At 41.0% G+C, this 20,589-nt stretch overlaps 2 protein-coding genes across 4 annotated transcripts; one reads left to right on the top strand and one right to left on the bottom strand.

The window, feature by feature from the left end:
- Window positions 1-1,476: 1,476 nt before the first annotated feature.
- Window positions 1,477-16,788, top strand: nup188 (nucleoporin 188). The gene is made up of 43 exons (XM_044011966.1): window positions 1,477-1,530; window positions 2,003-2,057; window positions 2,488-2,561; window positions 2,651-2,735; window positions 2,846-2,926; window positions 3,147-3,191; window positions 3,306-3,398; window positions 3,521-3,640; window positions 4,548-4,759; window positions 5,542-5,656; window positions 5,883-6,083; window positions 6,275-6,355; window positions 6,447-6,539; window positions 6,628-6,747; window positions 6,836-6,962; window positions 7,084-7,239; window positions 7,334-7,460; window positions 7,539-7,626; window positions 7,729-7,805; window positions 7,904-8,018; window positions 8,169-8,289; window positions 8,384-8,450; window positions 9,022-9,147; window positions 9,253-9,493; window positions 9,601-9,807; window positions 9,983-10,152; window positions 10,263-10,332; window positions 10,426-10,493; window positions 10,657-10,852; window positions 11,084-11,161; window positions 11,261-11,346; window positions 11,448-11,593; window positions 11,699-11,877; window positions 12,520-12,720; window positions 12,826-12,918; window positions 13,005-13,157; window positions 13,509-13,646; window positions 13,740-13,814; window positions 14,009-14,224; window positions 14,328-14,459; window positions 14,547-14,620; window positions 14,719-14,848; window positions 16,106-16,788. The coding sequence occupies exons 1-43, from the start codon at window positions 1,505-1,507 to the stop codon at window positions 16,283-16,285; spliced, it is 5,238 nt and encodes a 1,745-aa protein (XP_043867901.1). The 5' UTR covers window positions 1,477-1,504; the 3' UTR covers window positions 16,286-16,788.
- On the bottom strand, window positions 16,789-20,535 carry wu:fj49a02 (CDK5 regulatory subunit-associated protein 2). 3 transcript variants are annotated; one of them, XM_044011967.1, is made up of 9 exons: window positions 20,357-20,535; window positions 20,050-20,265; window positions 19,874-19,960; window positions 19,494-19,744; window positions 18,428-18,577; window positions 18,208-18,346; window positions 18,070-18,116; window positions 17,905-17,959; window positions 16,789-17,304 (listed from the first exon to the last, which is right to left on the bottom strand). In XM_044011967.1, exons 1-9 carry the CDS (start codon window positions 20,520-20,522, stop codon window positions 17,159-17,161), a joined length of 1,257 nt encoding a protein of 418 aa, XP_043867902.1. In that variant the 5' UTR covers window positions 20,523-20,535; the 3' UTR covers window positions 16,789-17,158. The 3 variants fall into 3 exon arrangements, with proteins under 3 accessions (XP_043867902.1, XP_043867903.1, XP_043867904.1); XM_044011968.1 differs by having other exon boundaries at window positions 20,050-20,262; XM_044011969.1 differs by lacking the exon at window positions 17,905-17,959.
- Between the last annotated feature and the right edge of the window lie 54 nt (window positions 20,536-20,589).

Here is a 20,589-nt window from a genome sequence, read left to right as displayed (position 1 = left end):
AATAATTATAATAATAATAAAAAAACTGCAAGTGACATGAAACTGTCTGTAGGTTTGTAGGCCAAGGGTCGTGACACCAAATATTGATTTGATTCTTCTGTCAACTTTGAATTTTGTAAATAAAATTAATAAAGTGTGTAGTTGGTGTAGTGGGTAGCACTCTTGCCTTTGCAGCAAGCAGACCTGGGTTCACAAAAGGCAGAAGGGCCTTTCTGCTTGTTTGTTTGGATGTTTGTTTGTCTCTATGTGGCCCTGTGAGGGACTGGTGACCTGTCCAGAGTGTACCCTGCCTTTCACCCTGTGTCAGCTGGGATTGCCACCAACACCCCATGTGACCCTCATGAAGAAGATAGATAGATAGAAGAAGTGGTAGAAGATGGATGAAAAGCATTTTTGCAGTACTGTATATGTCCATGGAAAAGTCAGGCTTATTTGAAATTACATTATACATTCTTATATAATTTCAGTTACTGTAGAAAAGCATTTAATATGGATTTAATTTCTGATAACAGATTTATTTTTCATGAATGAAATACTTTGCCAAAATAAAAAAATTGTTAATTTTCCCACAACCTGAATATTTTTCAAATGTTTTAGGCAAGGAGCTCCATGCTATGTAACAAGAAGAAGAGTGATGGAGTGCTGCATCAGATGACCTGGCCTCCACAATCACCAGACTTAAACTTAACTTTGATGATTTTGGCTGAGTTGGACTGCAGAGTGAAATCAAAGCACCCAACAAGTGCTCAGCATCTCTGGAAACTCCTTCAGTCAAGACTGCTAGAAACCATTTCACATGGCTACCTTATAATAATCAGTCGTGTGTAAAGAACCTAAAAGGGATAAAAGTATCTTACCAGAAAATTACTTTGGTAGAAGTTGAAGACACGTTTTAAAATATTATTTAAGTAAACGTCTTAACGCATATGACATTTACTCTAAGTATCAAAAGTAATTTTTTGTTATAAAATGTACTTAAGTTTTAGAAGGAAAAATAAAAGTGTTAAAAAATGATTGAACAATGGTAGCTCAGTGGTAGGGCGAGTTCTCTTTCAACTGGAAGAATGTGAGTTCAATTCCTGAATCTGATAGTCTATAGGTGTCCTCGAGCAAGACACTTAACCCCATGTTGAAGTGTAAAGCAGTTCATCAAGACTAGAAAAGCTCTATATAAACACAGACCATTTGCATCTCTTCTTCTCTTGATTTAATTTGGTAGTAACGAGTAACAAAGATAATTAGAGGACATGTAGTGGAATAAAAGTAAAGGTTGCTAGAAATATAAATAACAAAGTGAATTACAGATACGTGAATTTTGTATTTAAGTACAGTCACAAAGTATTTGTACCTGGTTACATTACAACACTGAATAATATACGAACAGTGTCCGAAAGGTGGTGGTAGAGTTACAAGCAAAAGAATCCCATGTGCTCCACAAAGAAGAACGTGCTGACGACACCAAAGACGACACAGCGCAGTAACGAATCACAAGGCAGGAACGAAGATGGCGGAATCAGAGATGACCGTTCGGTAGGCAGACACGAAACTATTTTCAACTGTTGTCTGCTTTGTTTAAATATGCATCAAGTATCTGTCAGCGCGTAACCATTTCTGCTAAACATGTGTGTTTGAGAAGTCAAAACAATCGCCACCTTTGTATTCGACAGCGTGTATTTTCAAATGATTGCACCACGTTGACTTAGCTTAGCAATTAGCTAGTGGTTGAACATTTGAATGGCTTTTTTAAGAGCGGAGCAGTGTGTGTCAGCCGCACGTCAACAACAGCGTGTCAACACTATAGTTTGTCTCCAAATTACCTATGGGTCTCATGAATAAAAACCTCCCATGTTAGGCATGTTTTCAAAACATACCTCAATAAGCTACAGTAGCATACACTGGCTAGTTGTGACAAAGGATAAGGTAGTTTTGTGTTTGATTGTTGCCTTCATGTGTAATGTTGGTTATCGCTTTTTTTTTTAATAAATTCCCATCCTTCTCTTAGGAGCTGTCGAGAATTATGGACTATATTGCTAGGAAGGTCTGCATTAAGAGAACCGGTAAGACTTCTCCCCACCTGTTGTCATGTGCTTTACAATCACACCCGGTGTGTCATTGTGGTTACTGTAACCCTCGCCCACTCCGATGCCCATGTCGTCATGGACATCATACGTCTTCGTGTCTAAACTTATCGAGTTACTGTCATGTGTTTGGCTCATTATATCATTTGCGTAAAAGAGCACTTAAACGCCTGTCTCTTTTTTTTCTTTGCATGCCCTCATTACTGCTTTGCCTGTCATATATAGAATCATGCATTAAAATCATAGAAATCCTAATATTGTCATTTCTTATGAGAGCATAGCTAGACAATGTAAAGTCTTGTACACTAAATGTGTTTTGTTGTTAATGTTATACAGAAAATGACACTTGATTTGCTCCAGATCCTGGGTGTTTTTTTTTTCTTTTCATCCTTTTTTATTTGCTTGACAGGCTCAGATTGGGGCAGAGCTTGACAAACACCGTGACAGATTGCATCAAGGACTCAGTTACTACAAGCCACCCAGGTATGGTAAACACTTATTTCAATCTGGTTATCAAATCTAAATATTATCATACCAATTAAAATGCTAATTTAGACAATTACTTGTTCTAGTTCATCTTCTGCTGGAAAAGTGAAGGAGAACAAAGATGTCGCACAACCACTGAAGGATGTTGGTCTGAGGATCAGTAAACTGTTGGTACGAGTTATACATTGCTGTTTTATATAAAAGATGTGATTCACTGTTTTCATTCGGGGGAACATTTCATCATAATTTGTAATCAACTTAATGACTTATTAATGTTACAGGGTCTCGACGAGCAGCAAAGTGTACAGCTCATACAGTGCTATCTACAGGAGGATTACAGAGGAACCCGTGATTCGTTAAAGGTTATTATTTCAATTTGTTTTTATCTGAAATCTTGTCCCTCTTGTTTAACATATGAAAATAACCAAAAATATTGAATGTATCTGTTAATTTTGTGTTAATCTGTATTTTATTTGAGAGATCTTGTAACCGCAATGCTTAGGATTGTGAACATCTATGTTTTCACAACAGATATTATTGTGGTAGAGAATTCTATGATGTGTAACTGAGTTTTCTCTACAGGTTGTTCTCAAGGATGAGCGACAAAGCCAGGCACTGCTGCTGAAGGTCAGTTTAAAGATCAACAACTTGTAACTTCTAGCTAAGTTCCACTTGTTTCAGCATTGCAGTATTTATTCTAGTTACGGTAATATGGCCTCATATTTTTGTTTGTATTTACAGATAGCAGATTATTACTATGAGGAGCGCACATGCCTGCTCAGATGTGTCCTCCTTCTGCTGACATACTTTCAAGATGAGCGTCATCCTTACAGGGTGAGAGATTTGGGGCACATGAGATAATGAGAAAATATAGTTATTGTGTAATTTTCTTTGAAATGATGTACATTTTTGTTACTCCTGAAACATAACGCTGGGTGTGTTTCTCATTTGTCCAGGACGAGTACTTAAACTGTGTCAATAAACTGGAAAAAGACCTTGTGAGCAATTACCGCTCCCAGTTTGAGAACCTCTTCAGTGCAGAAGCACCAACATGGGAGACCCACGGAAACCTCATGGTGACAATATGCATCATATGTTTGTTTCATTTATATTTGACACTAGGGCTGGACTGGTAATCTGGCATACCATAATCTGGCATTTTCCTGGTGGGCTGATGCAACTCGGGGCCAGTATACAACACAGATTGTTTTTCTCCCCTTACGAATGGCTGGCCGCTACTAACAGCCCAATCAGTAGCCCATTGCTTCACTATACTGATACTGGGCTGGCCTAATAATTTCTCACACTCGTAGTCCTCCTCTCTCCCCCTTTGTCTTGAGTTTCTAATACTTTGGAACAGTAGGGAATGTGCTTGTAAAAAGAAACACAAGGGAAGTGCAGAGAAAATGCGGGCCAGAAAAACAGAAGCAGTTACAGGTGGATGCTCGAAAGTACTTCATAATAACAGACCTGTTTACTACAGGTGCCAGCAGGAGGAGAGGTGGCTGGCCATAGGAAGGAGCAAGAACATGACGGGGTGGAAACCAAAGAAAAGGGAGTGGGCGACCATGACAGGGCCAAGGAGGGACAGAGTGAGGATAGGGGGGGGAGTGGCTCAGTGGTTAAGACCCTACCTTGTGTACCAAAGACATCATGGTCGCAAGTTCGATTCCACCCCTGGCAAATTGTACTTGATTCCATTGTAAGTCGCTTTGGATAAAAGCGTCTGCTAAATGACATGTAATGTAATGTAATGTAATGGATAGGATGAAGGAGGGTGGAGTTGACGACTGTGTGTCTGTGTCTGGTATTCTGCAAGTACATATTAATATCTAACTATTACACTTACCAATGATGGTGGGCCACCTTGGCGTAAAATGCCAGGGCTGATTTGTTTGTGCCAGTCCAGCCCTGTTTGGCACTGTATTTGTGCTTAAAATTTGATTGTTACAATTTGAAAAATAATCCCTTTTGCCTTTCTAGACGGAGAGGCAAGTGTCACGGTGGTTCCTGCAGTGTCTGAGAGAACAGTCTCTGCTGCTGGAGATCATCTTCCTGCATTATGCTTACTTTGAGATGAGCCCATTCGACCTGCTCAGCTTCACAAAGATGTTCAAGGAGCAGGGCTTTGGTTTGCGGCAGACCAACAGACACCTGGTAGACAAAAGCATGGACGCATTGGTTGACCGTATCGGGTAAGAGCAGAGAGGGCTTTGTTTATGTATCATACTTGTGCATAGAGTGAGCAGTGAATTGATTAAACTAAAAATGCACTTCAAACAGCAGTAAATGGGTACATTAAGTCAGGTAATGACTTAATGTAATTGTCCACATCACAAACAAAAAAAACAGTAAATATATTTTTCAGTTTCTTTTGGGGTATGTTAACTTAAAGGCTGAAATTTGTTTTTAGAGGTTCCATTTGTTCTGACCCAGCATTTTATTTTATTTTTGACAAAGCTGAAAACACTTTATTTTCTACTTAACCTGTTTGTATTTATTATTACCAGGGGCACCTAAATGTAGCAGTTGTGTACCACTGTCCCATTCAATTTAGATAATTGAGACTGATGGACATGTAATGTGCACTGATTTTGGAAATGTGATTGTCGCTTATTGTCTCAAAAAATGTGTAATTGAATTTTGGTTTGAGGATGAAAAGAAAATCCCAAGTATTGATACTACTATCAAATCGCAATACTTAAGTTGTAGTACCGTTATAAATAAGTATTTTAATCTTTATTTTAAACCAATATTAATATTTAATAACATGTTATATCTTTATAATGTGACCTAGATTAATACTGAAAATGGAACATAATTTCTCTAATTTGACCTGTTATACCTATTGATGGACATGTATGTCAACAACTTACCTGCTTTAATTTAATATCAGGTGATATGTTGGTTGGACTTTTGCTTGTTACAAAATTCTTTGTGCTATTTAATATGTTTTAATGTTTTTTTTGGACTGCAGATATCTGAGCTCTCTCATCCTGGTTGAAGGAATGGACATCGACTTCCTGCACAAGTGTGCTTTGGAAGACAGCATAGACCAGCATCAGTTCTCCAGTGCTCCAGATGTTATCAAGGTTTGATATGAGTTTCTAAATTCAGCAGATATAAGTGCACTGCCATTCAACCAGTTTATAATATCCACATATAAACACCACTCAGATAAGATGGGCTCACTGCTTAATCGAACTGACACATTTTTATTCTGCATTTTAGGAGATAGTATGTGTTCTACAATAGTAGGTGATCAAATGTTTTTAAATTACATCAACTAATTCTGTGTACTTAAACTGTCTCAAACAGGAGATGGGCCAGCTGCTGCTCACATTTGGGGACATCCCTCATCACGGGCCAGTTCTACTGGCCTGGGTCCTACTGAGACACACGCTGAGACCAGATGATTCTAGCCCTGTGATCAGGAGGATAGGCAACACTGCTCTGCAGCTCGAGGTGTTCAAGTACCTTTCAACCATGCTGAAAGGCTTCGGAGTCTCTGGAAATAATGTAAGCGAATACATATAAATACACTAAATCACTGTAGTTGGGCAGCCAGACATTGAAATACTTTTTTCCTGATCTTTACAAATAAACGTAACATACATACATTATAAACATGTCAGTCATTATGAGTTTCTTTTCTCCCACATCTATTTGTGTCTTAATACATTCAGTCTTGTTATTCTTTGACTCTTCAGTGCACTGCAAGCACAGCAAAGATGTGTATCTATGGACTTCTGTCATTCATGATCACCACTTTTGAAGAAGAAAGCCTGCAGGTACATTTCCAGATTTTATATGTCTATGTCTTCACATTCATCTTTGTTAACTTGTGCTGATCACTTGACTCGATCATACTGAATGTGACAGGCTGACGGTATGGCAACACAGTGCTCCCACCTGATTGATGCTGCTTGTGAGGTCCTCTCTGCTCCCAGTCTGGCCGAAGTCTTCTGGGAAATGGTGAGGAAAGGAAAAAACATAGAGAGAAAATAGAATACAAAGTAATGGCTGTTGACAATTGTTCCTGTTTGTGGAATTTTTTATCTAGAAGCCAAACATGGGATTGGGAATGATCCTTGACAGTGCAGTCGGGATGTTCCCCCATAACATTGGACCACTGTTACAACTTCTAACCGCACTTGTATCAAACAAGTCAACAGTTAAAAAGGTAGACTAAATACATAAGTATCAACATTTAAACAGAATGGGTATTTATCCTGAGTGGAAAGTATAACAATGTACTTTTGTGTGCACAGGTCTACATCTTTTTGGATAAGATGTCATTTTACACACAACTTTACAAAAAAAAGCCCAATGACATAATCTCCAAGGATGATGAGACGCTGTGGAGGAGACAAACACCGAAACTCCTCTACCCTCTTGGTTAGTTATTGATATTTTTTTCCATATCTATATCAATTTTTTTTTCTCAAATAAAGATGATTCTAAATGTTCATTTATGTCTGCCTTATATACCTTTACAAAATACTCTTTCATCCATCAGGCACAGGGCAGACTAACCTTTGGCTGCCACAGGGCGTTCTTGGCCAGGTGATTATTGGAAGTGAGGGTTATATGGTGCGCTGGGATCACTCCTACAGCTCCTGGACTCTCTTCACATGTGAGGTGGAGATGCTGCTTCATGTTGTTTCCACTGCAGGTACACAACTCATCTTTCACGTGTCTACATGCAGGTTCTGCATTTCTTTAAAGAACGAACTGTTTATTGACTTTCTCTTCCTTTTACTTGTCAGATCTTGTAGCTCACTGTGTGCGTGTGAAGCCTATCCTGGATCTGGTGCATAAGCTCATAAGCACAGACTGGACTGTGTCGGATTGTCTGCTACCGCTCACTTCACGCATTTACATGCTGCTACAGAGGTAAACTAACTTTATAGATCTGAACTGAAGTGTATATGTATTTGTATTTTTTATTCATAATTTACTATCCTATATCAGGTTAACTTCCATCATCAACCCTCCAGTGGATGTGATTGCCTCTTGTGTGAACTGCCTAACTGTTCTGGCTGCAAGGATGCCTGCCAAGGTGGGTGTGCTGGGTTCTTCTGAACAGCAAGTCACATTTACATTTTGAAAGTTCTTGTTTTTAAATCCTCTTCACACATACTCTTACTCTATTGACCTTTAGGTGTGGTCCAGTTTGCACCACACTGGTTTCCTCCCCTTTGCCTCCACTCCTGTGAGCAGCATGGCTCAGTGTGTGAGGTTAGTTGCTGCATTTTTAAATATATGTCTGGTAATTATCTAACTTTCTTTTCTTAGTTAAAAATAAAACATACTAAAATGTGGGTCATTCTTTCCAGTGCTGAGGGAATGAAGGCTGGTAACTACGGCAACTTGTTGGTCCAGATTGAACAGCCCAAGGGGGAGTATGCTGTGACCATCGCCTTCCTTCGTCTCATTACTACCTTGGTCAAGGTAATAACACATTTCTTAGATGCACACCACTGTGTCATAGCTCCTGAACAGTGCCATTCTATATTAAATGAGGATGTGAATGTTATCTGTATATTATATCTATGTATAAATGTCATGTCCTAAAGCGTCCTCTTTATTTTCCATCTTCAGGGTCAGCTTGGCAGCACTCAGAACAAAGGCCTGATCCCCTGTGTGCTGCTGGTGCTAAAGGAAATGCTGCCCACGTACCATAAGTGGCGTTACAACACCTATGGAGTGAGGGAGAGGATAGGTAAAGGCACTGCTTTTTATAGCCAAAGTAGAAAAAAGGGTTAAGTTATATTCTGGAAAAAAAATAACCAACTGGTTACTCTGTGTTGCTGCAGGTTGTCTTATTTTGGAGCTTATCCATGCTATCCTCAATCTGAGCCCAGAGGGAGAAGATCAGGGCAGGTGAGGAAAACTGTTGAGACTCCAGTGTCTTAGCCAGTCAAACAGACCAGAGGAATAATTCATATGAATTTAGTCATAACTTCAACTAGAAATAGTTTACTTAGTATTTAAAATATGTGCTTATTGCACAACTTGTATCCGAAAACAATTGCCTCAAAACTGTGAAATGAAAGCCTACATAATAAAGAAAAGTTGTATTAAATTTCTCATAATTAAATTGAAATGGAAGAATCATTATTTGCATTATATGTGAAATTACATGAATGTTTGCTGTCACATAATTTTTAAAGCTTCACATAAATATACACTTCTTTTCTAGATGTTCTTCTGTTAATTTTGAAAAACATTGGACCTTGCTATGAATATTTCATAATTTTTCTGAATGAATTTCTAGATTTTAAAGTATTGGTCAAAACCTGAGCCGTGAATGTATCAGCATTTCCACTTTTGTACGATATTCTTTTGTCCCATTTAAAAACAAATATAGTTACATCCCTTATTAATTTACTGGCAGGCACAAGATTGTTCATCTACTTGAAACGTTGACTTGCTTGTTTCTTTCTGGATGCAGCACTCCCACCCTGCAGTCTCTGTGCATCTACAGCCTGGCAAACACTGAAGCTGGACAGGCAGTGGTCAATATCATGGGAGTTGGAGTGGACACCATAGATGTAGTCCTGGCTGCACAGCCCAGCAGGTACACAGTCTGATGTGTTGATGCCTAGTTTCCCTGAAAGATAATAATTAGACTATTTGTTAATTGTCTGATGATTTTCCCTTTCGGTTCTCTGACACTGATCAGCTGTGGCTCTGAGGGTCCTGGTCAGATCCTCATCCAGACGGTCAAACTGGCCTTCTCCGTCACAAACAACGTCATCCGTCTGAAGCCACCATCTGATGTTGTGTCCCCTTTGGAGCAGGCCCTGACACAGCACGGTGGTCATGGCAACAACCTCATTGTTGTCCTGGCCAAATATATTTACCACAAACATGATCCAGCACTGCCTCGCCTCGCTGTCCAACTGCTCAAAAGACTGGCCACAGTAAGCCACTTATCCACTGTGTCCATACAGAACAGGCATTTTGTATTGTTGATCTGTCACTGTGTACAGCAGAATAATTGATGTTGAACCTTGTATATCATGTGTAGGTGGCGCCTATGTCGGTCTACGCCTGCCTGGGGAACGACGCAGCAGCCATCCGGGACGCCTTCCTCACTCGGCTGCAGAGCAAAACAGAAGACATGAGGATCAAAGTCATGATACTTGAGTTTCTTACTGTTGCTGTCGAAACTCAGCCTGGCCTCATTGAGCTTTTCCTCAACCTGGAAGTCAAAGATGGCAGTGAGGGGTCAAAGGTGTGTTGGTTTAGGTGTAGGTAGTCTTGTTTTAGCCTGGATTGGCAGAAATAAAGAGGCTTTTGGAAACAGTGATGCAGTTACACATTCAAATGAACATTTTGTAGTTTGGATGTAGCAGTAGTCGTGGTACACTTGCATCCAAAACTTATGTTTTTCCTGTCTTACCATTCAGGAGTTTCTTCTTGGTGAGTGGAGTTGTCTCCATGTGGTGTTAGAGCTCATTGACTCGAAGCAGCAGGGGAAATATTGGTGTCCCCCGCTGCTCCACCGTGCCGCCCTCTCCTTCCTTCTAGCCCTTTGGCAGGATCGCAGAGATAGTGCCATCTCTGTGTTACGTACCAAGTAAGCTCATATTCTTTCAACAAATGCTCTATTTGACCTTTAAAACTATTTGCAACTAGATGCTTTGAAAGTGGATATTGATAAATATATTCTTCATTTTTTTTAAATAGAGAACGATTTTGGGAGAACTTGACGACACCTCTCTTTGGAACCCTCACTCCACCTTCAGACACCACAGAGGTATAACACTAATATACTTCGCTCATTTTATTATGCGAATAATTCAATCATGATGGATGTGTGTCAACTCAATAAATGTCATTTTCACCCTAGCCTTGTGTTCTGGAGACATGTGCATTTGCGATGAAAATAATCGGCCTGGAGATCTACTACGTTGTCAGGTAATTTCATTAGTATATCGTCCTATATTTATCATAACCTCGACCGATGAGGTCAAAGTGTTGAAACCTTGGCTGCGCTCTCTGAGTGCTCTTGTTTTCATATGCAGTTAACAGTAACTATATAACATAATACCTGATGGCTGTTGTGATTGTGTCGTTGCAGTGGCTCTTTAGGGCAGTCTCTGAAGGATGGGCTGAAGAAGTTCTCCAATGCACGACGGTATGAGTACTGGTCCCAGTATGTCAAGTCTCTTGTTTGCCACGGGGCAGAGATGGAGGAAGAAGGGATCTGTTACTTCCAGGAGACTCAGATGTTGATCTCTGCCTGGCGGATGCTGCTAATTCTTTCCACAAGCCATGTATGTAAACTCAGTCGTGTTTACATATTTACATTAAAATGTAAATATGCCAGGTTGTAGTCTGAGGCTAATTTATGTCTGTAGTCCCTTGGTAGGTTGACATTCAAGGGATTAAAATTAAATGCATTCAGGGAAACAAAAACAGACGGGAATCTATTATAGGGGGACCATCATCTTTAGAAGGTGGATCATACAGAACTCTGCTGCAGTGACGGTATTTTATCTTTTCAGTCTGATGTGATGCAGCTCACAGACGATTCAACCAAGTTGAAGCTTTTCATTGATGTCCTGGATGGAGCTAAAGCCGCTGTAAGTTTTCATGGCATGAAATAGTTTCTTGGAATTTGTATCTTGTTTTTTTTTAGTCACTCTTCATGTGACTGTCTTATTTGTTTTTTTGTCTCTCAGCTGACGACACCCTCGTCTGTGTCTTGTCTTCGTCTTGGGTCCATGATGGCCACACTTCTACTTATCCTCATCAAACAATGGCGAGGGTGTGTATTCAGCACAGTGGAGTGGAGTCAATAGTGAACACTGGAAATATTCAAACTCCTTAATCTCTCATAAACTGTTTCTTGACTCTTCTTGTCTCCAGTGTGGTAGCGACAGCTCCTGACATCCTGTCTCCCCTCTCCCTGATCCTGGAGAGTGTCCTCAAAGCTGATCAGCAGATGATGGAAAGAACCAAAGCCAAAATTTTCTCTGCCCTCATTTCTGTGCTGCAGATTCAGGGACTCAACGGTAAGATCTCTCCATGTCTGACTTCTTTTGTCTGTGTTTGTCTCACAAGTTGCTGGTCCATGTTGTTTGATCTTTTACTTGACACATTCTCATTTTGCCAACAAGGTGGAGATATTTCCCAGCTGCCCCAGCTGTTGCTGTCTGTGTGTGAGACGGTGAAAGACGAGGCCCTGGCAATCATCGACAATACTCGCCATATGAACCAAATGGGAGACGCAATGGAGGACGAGGACAGCATGGAGACGGAATCTCCCCGTGGTCCACGGAAAGACCAGAGAGATGGGGTGAGTGATGAAGGAATGATGGCTTTTTTTGAAAATAATATTTTTGCACATAGCAGGAATAAAACCAAAAGAACATAACATATATGCATGTAGTCCATGAGAGAAAAGAAGAAAGAAATGAGGAGGAACCAAAAAACCCAAGGACTAAAAGGCTATTAACAATCTATACTACATAAATGACATTGTAATACTATAAACATGTACTACAATGTCAGAAGTGTCCTGTCTAAACAGGTACAACTGTTATATATCTGCTCCTGGTCTCTTTCTCCTGTCTCTACCTCGCCTCCCTCTTTCTTCCCTTATTCCCTTTGTCTCTCCCATTTCTGTCCCCTACCTTTCCTCTGTCCCCTTTTCCTTGTCACCCCAACTGGTCGAGGCAGATGTTGCAAACCAAAACAAGATGGATCAAAATAACACCTAATAAATCAAGTGATAAGTGTCCATGATAACTTTTAAATACTCTAAATATGTAATGACAGTAAAAGTGGGTTTGATATAAAATAATTCAACCGATCCAAAAAAAACTCTATGACCAACGTCTGTTCAGTGACTTCTATTATGAGAAGGAAAAGATTTTCATGGTTTGTCAGTTTGTTGTTGACACTTTTCTGTGTGTGTGTGTGTGTGTGTTTTCATCAGGTGTGTGTGTTAGCTCTGCACCTGGCGAAGGAGCTGTGTCGCACCGATGAGGACGGCGAGCACTGGGTGTCAGTGATGAGGAAGATTCCAGTTCTTCCCTCAGTGCTGAGCGCTGTGGAGCTCAGCCTGCGCTCCAAACACAACCTCTACTTCACAGAAGCTGCTCTTCACCTGCTGCTCACACTGGCCCGCACTCCTCAGGTTAACACTAACACACACACACACACACAGAAAACACTCTTATATGGTGATACGTGTTGTTTAATTGTTAAATCAGTAAATAACGTCAATTATTTTTGACTCCAGGGAGCAGCAGCTGTTGCTGGAGCAGGAGTCATTCAGACCATCTGCCTCCCTCTCCTCAGTGTTTATGAAGTTTCCTCCAGTGAAGCATCACAGGTACAGCTGTCACATTTCTCTGCATGTATGGAACATTTGATTGATTTGTGTAATGACATCATAAAACACCTCATGTCTCCGAACAGAGTTTTACCCGCAAGTCCCAGGACTCCGCCTGCTGGCCGGGGGTTTACCGCCTCTGTATGTCTTTGATGGAGAGTCTGCTCAAGACTCTTCGCTACAACTTTGTCAATGAGGCCCTGGACTTTGTCGGAGTACATCAAGAACGCATTCTACAGGTATTACTGCTAAAGTAATCTTACTGTAAACATGGTGATTCAGAATCAGTTTTACTGCCAAGTAGCTCTCAATCATGTAAGCAAACTGCTTTAGTGTTTTGTTGCATAAGTTCCAGGATCAGTAATCATGAAGAAAAACAATAACAGTTGTAGTACAATATAATGTAATCTGGTGACATGGGTTAAAAAAAAAAATTAATACTTGGCCATCCATTACTAAGGCGTGGGAACGAGATACTTATGTCATGGCAGCAACAGAGCCTATTTTCACAAGAACATATAACACAAACAGAGGCAGAATTCTAACATCAACAATAACATATTTTTGTAATTATCTTCTGTGCCCTTCAGTGTCTGAACGCAGTGCGAACAGTGCAGAGTCTGGCGTGTTTGGACGAAGCCGACCACACGGTGGGCTTCCTGCTGCAGCTCTCCAGCTTCTGTAAGGAGTGGCAGTTTCATCTTCCCAAACTGCTCCGAGACATTCAGGTACGTCCGGAGAGAAGACTCACGTCGGCCAAGATGAACCTACAGCTCCATAAGCACAGTTAGACTTCACTTATTTTTGTCTCCACCATGCAGGTTAACCTGTGTTATCTGTGTCAGACCTGCACCTACCTGCTCCACAGCAAGAAGATGCTTCATCACTACCTCCAGGTCAGAAACGAGGATATAACCTCCATCACTTGACTTGATAAAAGTTAGGTTTCCATGAAAATGTGTCTCAAATTTGGGGAAAGGAAATGCAAAAAAACGAACTAAAACTGTTTCCACTGGACATATTCTCTTTTGAATGCTGGTTAATTTAAACATGAATGTAATTGCTTCACATTCATTCTTTATTTTCTCAGGCTAAAAATGGAGAGCCGCTGCCGCCTGCTTCTCTCTCCAGGACACAGCGCCCCCCACAGACTCCGTCCAAGGATGCGCCAGGTGGAGGGGAGAGAAAGGAGGCCGAGCAGAAGGCGCTGTTAGCTGTGCAGTGTAGTCTTCTCAAGATCCTCAGCAAAACCCTGGCCACTCTGCAGCACTTCACTCCAGACTGCTGTCAGATTCTCCTGGACCAGGTCGAGCTCAATGTTTATTTGTGTCCTGATTCTCAGCATCTCATTCATAGCTCCAACAAAAAAAAGACTACAAATCTGATTGTTGTCTTCTGTTGTGCATCAGTGTATGGACTTGGCAGAGTACAGGACTCTGTTTGTACTCAGCTTCACAACTCCAGCCTTTGACCCTGATGTGGCTCCTTCATTTGGAACCCTGCTGGCCACCATCAACGTGGCTCTGAGCATGCTGAGCGAGGTACAGGTTCACCGGCTTCTGCATGGTCCACATAAAATTCATCTGCTCTCAGGTCAGGTTCATAAACATAGTTTTGTGTCTTTACAGATGGAGAAAAAGAAGGAACCAGTTTCTTTGAGCATTGTCTCGTTGGCTTCATCAGAGGAGATCCAAGCTCTGAAGTGAGAAAACTGCCTTTTTTTCTCTCCTGATAATATCAGGACATACATGAAGTATTGTTTTAAATGTCTAAACCTTTTTCTTTTCTTTCTTATTTCAGGTCATTGCTGATGTTCACGATGGAGAACTGTTTCTACGTCCTCATCTCTCAGGCAGTCCGCTGTCTCAAAGATCCCTCCATCCTACCTCGCGACAAACAGAGGCTCAAACAAGAGCTCAGCTCTGAACTGGTGAGACATCATGACTTGTAATCTGTTCAGGTTTTATGGATAAATAATGGAAGTAGTTAGGGCTGGGCGATATGGACTAAAAGTCATATCTTGATACTTTTTAGCTGAATGGTGATACTCGATATATATTTCAATATTCTTTCTGTGATGTAATTGGGGTTTCCCCCAAACCATTATAGCATATTAGATAAAATGTTTTCCAGAGGCAAACCGTCTGTTATATGTTACCACATGCCAATAATATACAGTAATTAATTCAAAATATAATACTGTTACAATTTTAAGACATAAAAACGGACTTAATAAAATAAAAATCGTGAAAATTAATGCTTAATTTCAACAATTTTCTCAATTATTTCACATAGATATTTAACACAGCTTGTTGATATGATAATTAACTAATGTCTTATATTTTATTATCAATATTTACAACTTCCATATGTTCAAAAGTGACTGAAAATAAGTCAAAACTCTGTACCAGCTAGTTCCCGCTTCCTCAGCACGAGCTGAACAATAAATCTAACACACCAAGAGAGGCGGGACTTAAGGCAGAAGAGGCAGTGGAAAATGTAGTGAGGCGTTTGTGCAAAACTGCAGAAAAAGTGTGGGTTTTTAAGACACCCACCTCCCCCATGGGGTGTGTGTGTAGGGACGCAGGGAGAGGAGAAATAGGTGCGAACTTGCGGCTCATGTATTGTCATTTTAACGCAAAATTAATTGTATCGATACAAGCGATATTGCCCAGCCCTAGAAGTAGTCTTGAAAACTGAAGCCCAGGAAGTTGGATGGAAATAGTAGTTAGCCACAAAAGTCTGTTTGAGCAGAGGTCTATGGGGGAAATGAGCTTACTTCTCACTTGATTTATAACATCAGTAAACATTGGCCTGAGGAGTTAATATCTCAGTCCCTAGTTTCACGTCTTCTTCAATTGAACATGTCAATTTTATAAACCCCACAGTGGGGGGAGTTAGACTCAGACTGAAAAATTTACATATAAATGTACTGATAAAGTTTGACATTCACCAGAAATGAGCATTGATGTTCAATGTAACTGACAATAAAATTTTGGTCGCATTTTAATGATATAGTCTGCTTTAATTTATGTTGCAAAACATTCTATAGTACTAGAATAGTAAAGTCAGTGCGTCTTCTTTGTTTAATTAAACTATTGAGGGTATTTGTCACTCCTGAAGCCTTTACTCTTTTTTATATCAATAGAATATTCTAGTAACTTCTTTTTCTCTCTGTTGCTTCCAGAGCACTCTCCTCTCCAGTCTGTCACGACACTTCCGCAGAGGCTCTCCATCTTCTCCAGCCAGCGGCATCCTCCCCTCCCCTCAGTCTAAACCCTCCACACCAGGCTCCAAAGCGAGCCACGAAGGTCAGGAGCCATTCATCCAGTTTGTTCAGGCCTTTGTCAGACTTGTGCAGAGATAGATTTCAACAGACACCAAGACTGGTTCCTCTCAAATGTATATTAAAAAAAGCCAACATTTTTGTACCTCTAGTAGCTCAATCTGTTGTTAGGCCCATCATTTTCAGTCAGTTATAACAGTTCTGATCTGAGCGTGTTAATTCTAAAAATATAATAATGGGGGTCAGTATAAAACTGTTTCATTTTGTTAAAACTGAATTGACCACAAAGTGTCCATAAAAATTGTCTGCAGACAACTAAGTGATGAAGATCAGTCACTGACTGTAGTCCATTTGTCCAAGGCCTAGTTTTATAGGCCACTTTGATACATAATGACCATATGTTTCAAGTGCTACTTAAAACAATTACTTCATATATTGACTAAGTGTATCAGAACTGCACACATGGTGAGGCTGTTTTACATTTTCTAATTCTCCTTATTTTCTTATATGTACACATTTGAAAGCAGTTGTCAAAGTTTGTATTGATAAAGAAATGTTAATAAAAAGGACATTAGCACCACAAATGGGATTTTCACCGTTTACTGCACAAAACTCATGACATGGTAGCTGTGAAGTGTCCAATACATAAACTGTCAGGTGAAAACAAAAGGTTCAAATATAGTCAGTAATAAAATACATCTTCATGTTCTGCAATCAGCATATAAAATAACAGGAAAAATATTAAAATTACAAGGCTTTTTTTCTTTAAAAGAAACTTTTACATCTTCAGTACCTAAGATAAATCAAATTATAGGCAGGTTTTGTGCAAGTAGAAATACAAAAAAAAGGAAGGAGTTCTAGAGAGTAAGGTGACGGTTTTACAGCAGGAAAAAAAAAAAGCCTGATGGACATTAAGTCGCTACATTTTGAAAAGCTGCAGTGTAGGTTGTTGATTCAGAAGCTGCAGTGCAAAGAAACATCACTGTTGTGATCCTCTGACGAGTCAGACTCTCTGTCTGGAGTCTCTTTGAAAACAGGTCCACTCCTCTGCTCAGGCTGAGGGGGTCTACTGCCCCCTACTGACCATTGACTGGCACCTCCTGAAACACACAATACGGTAACATGTGACTTCTGATGAGTCCTTACACTTTCTTTGGGCTCAGACATGCAAGATAAAGTGTTGGGCTGAAAATACTTTTTAATCATGTACAGCTCTCACAGACACATGCACGTGACTAATTGTTTATTGACATAGTCCCTCATGTCGATACCACTTGACACCCAACATGAAACTATAGCCAGGAGGTGGTTAGCTTAGCATAAAGACTGAAAGCACAGTGGCGCCGTGTTCCATTATCAGAGCAGCCGTTACTGTCCATGTGAGACACTCCATTTACCAAAAAAAGACCTTTGTTAATTTCCCCAAGGGAACCTCCCAAAGGGATTAATAAAGTTGTCTGTCTAATCTTTTGCCATAACTGCACTTCCTATATCTGTTTCAAAGTAAAAGCACTTGTTTGAGTTTCACTGAATTCATTTCTTCAAGGCTTATATGCGCCGGTCACGTCACAAATCTCATGCAACCAGAAGACTACGTCCATATTTATAGACACAGTATGGAAAGAAAGTTTATCCCACGACAGCTTCATGCAGCATGCGTCAGGTCACTGTCATAGACTCTGCAACCCAACCACACTAACCTTTGTCTGGTCCTCCAGACAGGCCTTTCAGGCCAAAGAGCGTACAGTAATTTGTCTAGCATTATTTCACAGAGAGGAGGAGGAGGAGAAGAAGAGAAGAGTGACTCACTGAAGGAAAACAATTCACTGGTTGAGACATAAGTGTGACAGCAAGTGAAAACTCACCTCCATGTTCCCCCTGGCTTTCTTCAATACTCCATGGGTTAGAGACACTGCAAACAAACAATGCAGATAATATTTGTATTGATCAATTCAGCTTCCGTTCACATTATGGGCTGTTAAATTTAAAGTTGTTACTCGTACACTGATCAATGATGACCCTCTCCATTCCCTCTTTGAGCTGGTTGGTGGTGCGGAGGCGTTTCACGGCTCCACTCAGCATCCTCTCCTGCTGCGACAGCCGGCTTTTCAGTCTGGCTATCTCGTTTTTCAGCAACTCGTCCTGACGATGCAGATTGCGAGGATTAGCAAGTAAAAGGATTGTGTCTTTAAATGCTTGACTACATACAATGTGTGTGTTTACCTGCTGGTTGTCGCCAGTGTCCACTGTGATGTTTCCAGTTGGCAGAGAGACTCTCCACACCAGTTTGAGCAGTCGACCGGCCTCTTCTAACACCTGCTGCATGGTGTTCATGCTGCAGCACACACTCTTCAGATGCTGTTGTTCTATCACCTACAAAGAACACAGTGACATTGTTAGTGTTGCTGTTTGACCTCGTTTCTATTGAGCCATCACCAGGTGTGACGTTTAATTGGCAAACACAGCTGTAACCAACCAGCCAATCAGGTGTGTATTAAAAAGCAGAATTCACTTTAAAGTGGCAGACAAAGACAGAGGAGGACGCTAATGAGGCTAAGTACCCGTCTGCAATTGTTTCCTACCTTTCACATATGAGCACTTTTTCTGTTCATGTTTCTTCTCGTAGATATTATGAACATCACATTCACTCACAGCACCACCATAATCTGTCCTCACTTATCTATCTAACCCGCTCCACACACAGTCAGCTACCCGCAGACTGGCGGGTAGTCTCTCTCTCACTGAGACTTGGATAACACCCTCCAACACATCCATCCCTGTGGCTTTCTCCCACACTCCCAGATCCATTGGCAGAGGTGGCGGGACAGGTCTGCTCATCAACCCCAACTGGACTTTCACTCTTTACCCACTGCCCCACTTGTCTTTACAGTCGTTTGAATTTCATGCTGTAACTGTAACTCATCCAGTAAAACTAATCATTGTTGTCGTCCACCAGGCCCAGGGAGACTTCTTGGATGAACTCAACTCTACCTCGACGATGACAAAAAAAAGAGGAAAGCACTTACTTGTACATCACACTTTAGTTTGGTTTACTTGAAGCATTTACTTACTTTTTGCTCTTGTTTAAATGCACTTATTGTAAGTCACTTTCTATAAAAGCGTCTGCCAAATGACATTGTAATGTAATGTGAAAGGCACAGGTCACATTTCCTAGTGTTTTGTCATTGTGTGAACTGTTGGATTTTCTGTCTATATACTCTAAGGTTTCTGCCACTGAAATACTACATTGTCATTATTATCAGATGACATCATTAAAAACATGACATGCCTTGTCAGAGTCCTGCTGCCTGAGTGTGTGCAGACACTCCTGCAGCTGTGAGTCCATGCTGCGCGACAGCTTTCGACCCTCGGAGATCTGCCTGCGCAGGGCGCCGTAGTCCTCTATCAGGCCCAAGACATGGCGGCCATTGCGATTGGCCCACATTCTGTGACCCGGCACCAGGCGAGAAGGAGCACCAGAGACGCTGTCACCTGAGCTGCTGCTGACGGAGCTGCCGGAGAGAACACCACGTGTCTCACCTGGAAACATTTCAGCAGGTGTTTTTAGTTAAAACACTGTGAGAATCTGCACAATGTCAACTTGTGATAAATGAACAAAAACATACATGATGTGCAGCCCTACTGAAATCTGTGATGAGGTTTTCTTACCATGTAGGACGCTCGTGTGTTCATTGTAAGACTGAGATGAGCGACGAAGATTGTAGCCCTCGCGACCTGGTGAACTGCCCCCTTCATCTGAGACAAATGTGGCAAGTTGTTGTGGTTACATGTCTTGTTTATGGGCCACATGCAATGAAGTGTGTTGCTTTGTACTGTATGTTCACCTGGAGAGGACAGCAGGTAGTTGATGTTGATGGTCTCAGAGCGGTTGGTTCCTCTGAGCAGCTGCTCCTCCAGTCTCTGTCGCAGAGCTGTGTTGGTCTGGATGCTCCTCTCCAGCTGCAGCCTCAGGTGTCTGATCTCTGACAGCAGCTCACTCAGGTCCACCGAGCCAGAGGAAGGGACAGGAAGTGGCTCCTGGGTTGTCTCGCTGGATACTGCTTTGAGGGAAAACACAGAACACAAGCAAAGTTAAACATCATAATTTCAGTTAAAATCATTTCTTGCTTAAAATCGTGATAACAACAGTACCGTGTTTATGACAGTCAGTCTTGATCTTTTCATGAACCTGCAGCTCCACTCGCAGTGACTGAAGGAGGTGCTGGGAGTCAGAGAGCTGCTGCCTCTGCAGCTTCACCTCACACTGCAACCTGCAAACAGAGAAATTATTACAGTTATATATCATGTAGTAAGGCATTTCTATACTGACAGTTTTTATATTCCTTTCTATGACTTTTTTGTCACATTTTGGACGACATACTATA

The sequence above is a fragment of the Solea senegalensis genome, linkage group LG21 (genome assembly GCF_019176455.1).
Source record: "Solea senegalensis isolate Sse05_10M linkage group LG21, IFAPA_SoseM_1, whole genome shotgun sequence".
Lineage (NCBI taxonomy): Eukaryota > Metazoa > Chordata > Actinopteri > Pleuronectiformes > Soleidae > Solea > Solea senegalensis.
The sequence above is the reverse complement of the archived record's forward strand: the minus strand, read 5'-3'. Positions and strand labels throughout refer to the sequence as shown.

Bases quoted from the DNA above. Each gene is read 5' to 3' on its own strand.
- wu:fj49a02 (XM_044011967.1), bottom strand. From the start codon at position 20,522: ATGCCTTACTACATGATATATAACTGTAATAATTTCTCTGTTTGCAGG. The intron at 19,745-19,873 runs GTAAGAAAACCT...AAATGTTTCCAG, and splicing joins ACACACGAGCGTCCTACATG to GTGAGACACGTGGTGTTCTC. The intron at 18,117-18,207 runs GTACGAGTAACA...GTTTGTTTGCAG, and splicing joins GAGGGTCATCATTGATCAGT to TGTCTCTAACCCATGGAGTA.
- nup188 (XM_044011966.1), top strand. From the start codon at position 1,505: ATGGCGGAATCAGAGATGACCGTTCG. The intron at 2,927-3,146 runs GTTATTATTTCA...TTTTCTCTACAG, and splicing joins GAACCCGTGATTCGTTAAAG to GTTGTTCTCAAGGATGAGCG. The intron at 12,919-13,004 runs GTACAGCTGTCA...GTCTCCGAACAG, and splicing joins CCTCCAGTGAAGCATCACAG to AGTTTTACCCGCAAGTCCCA.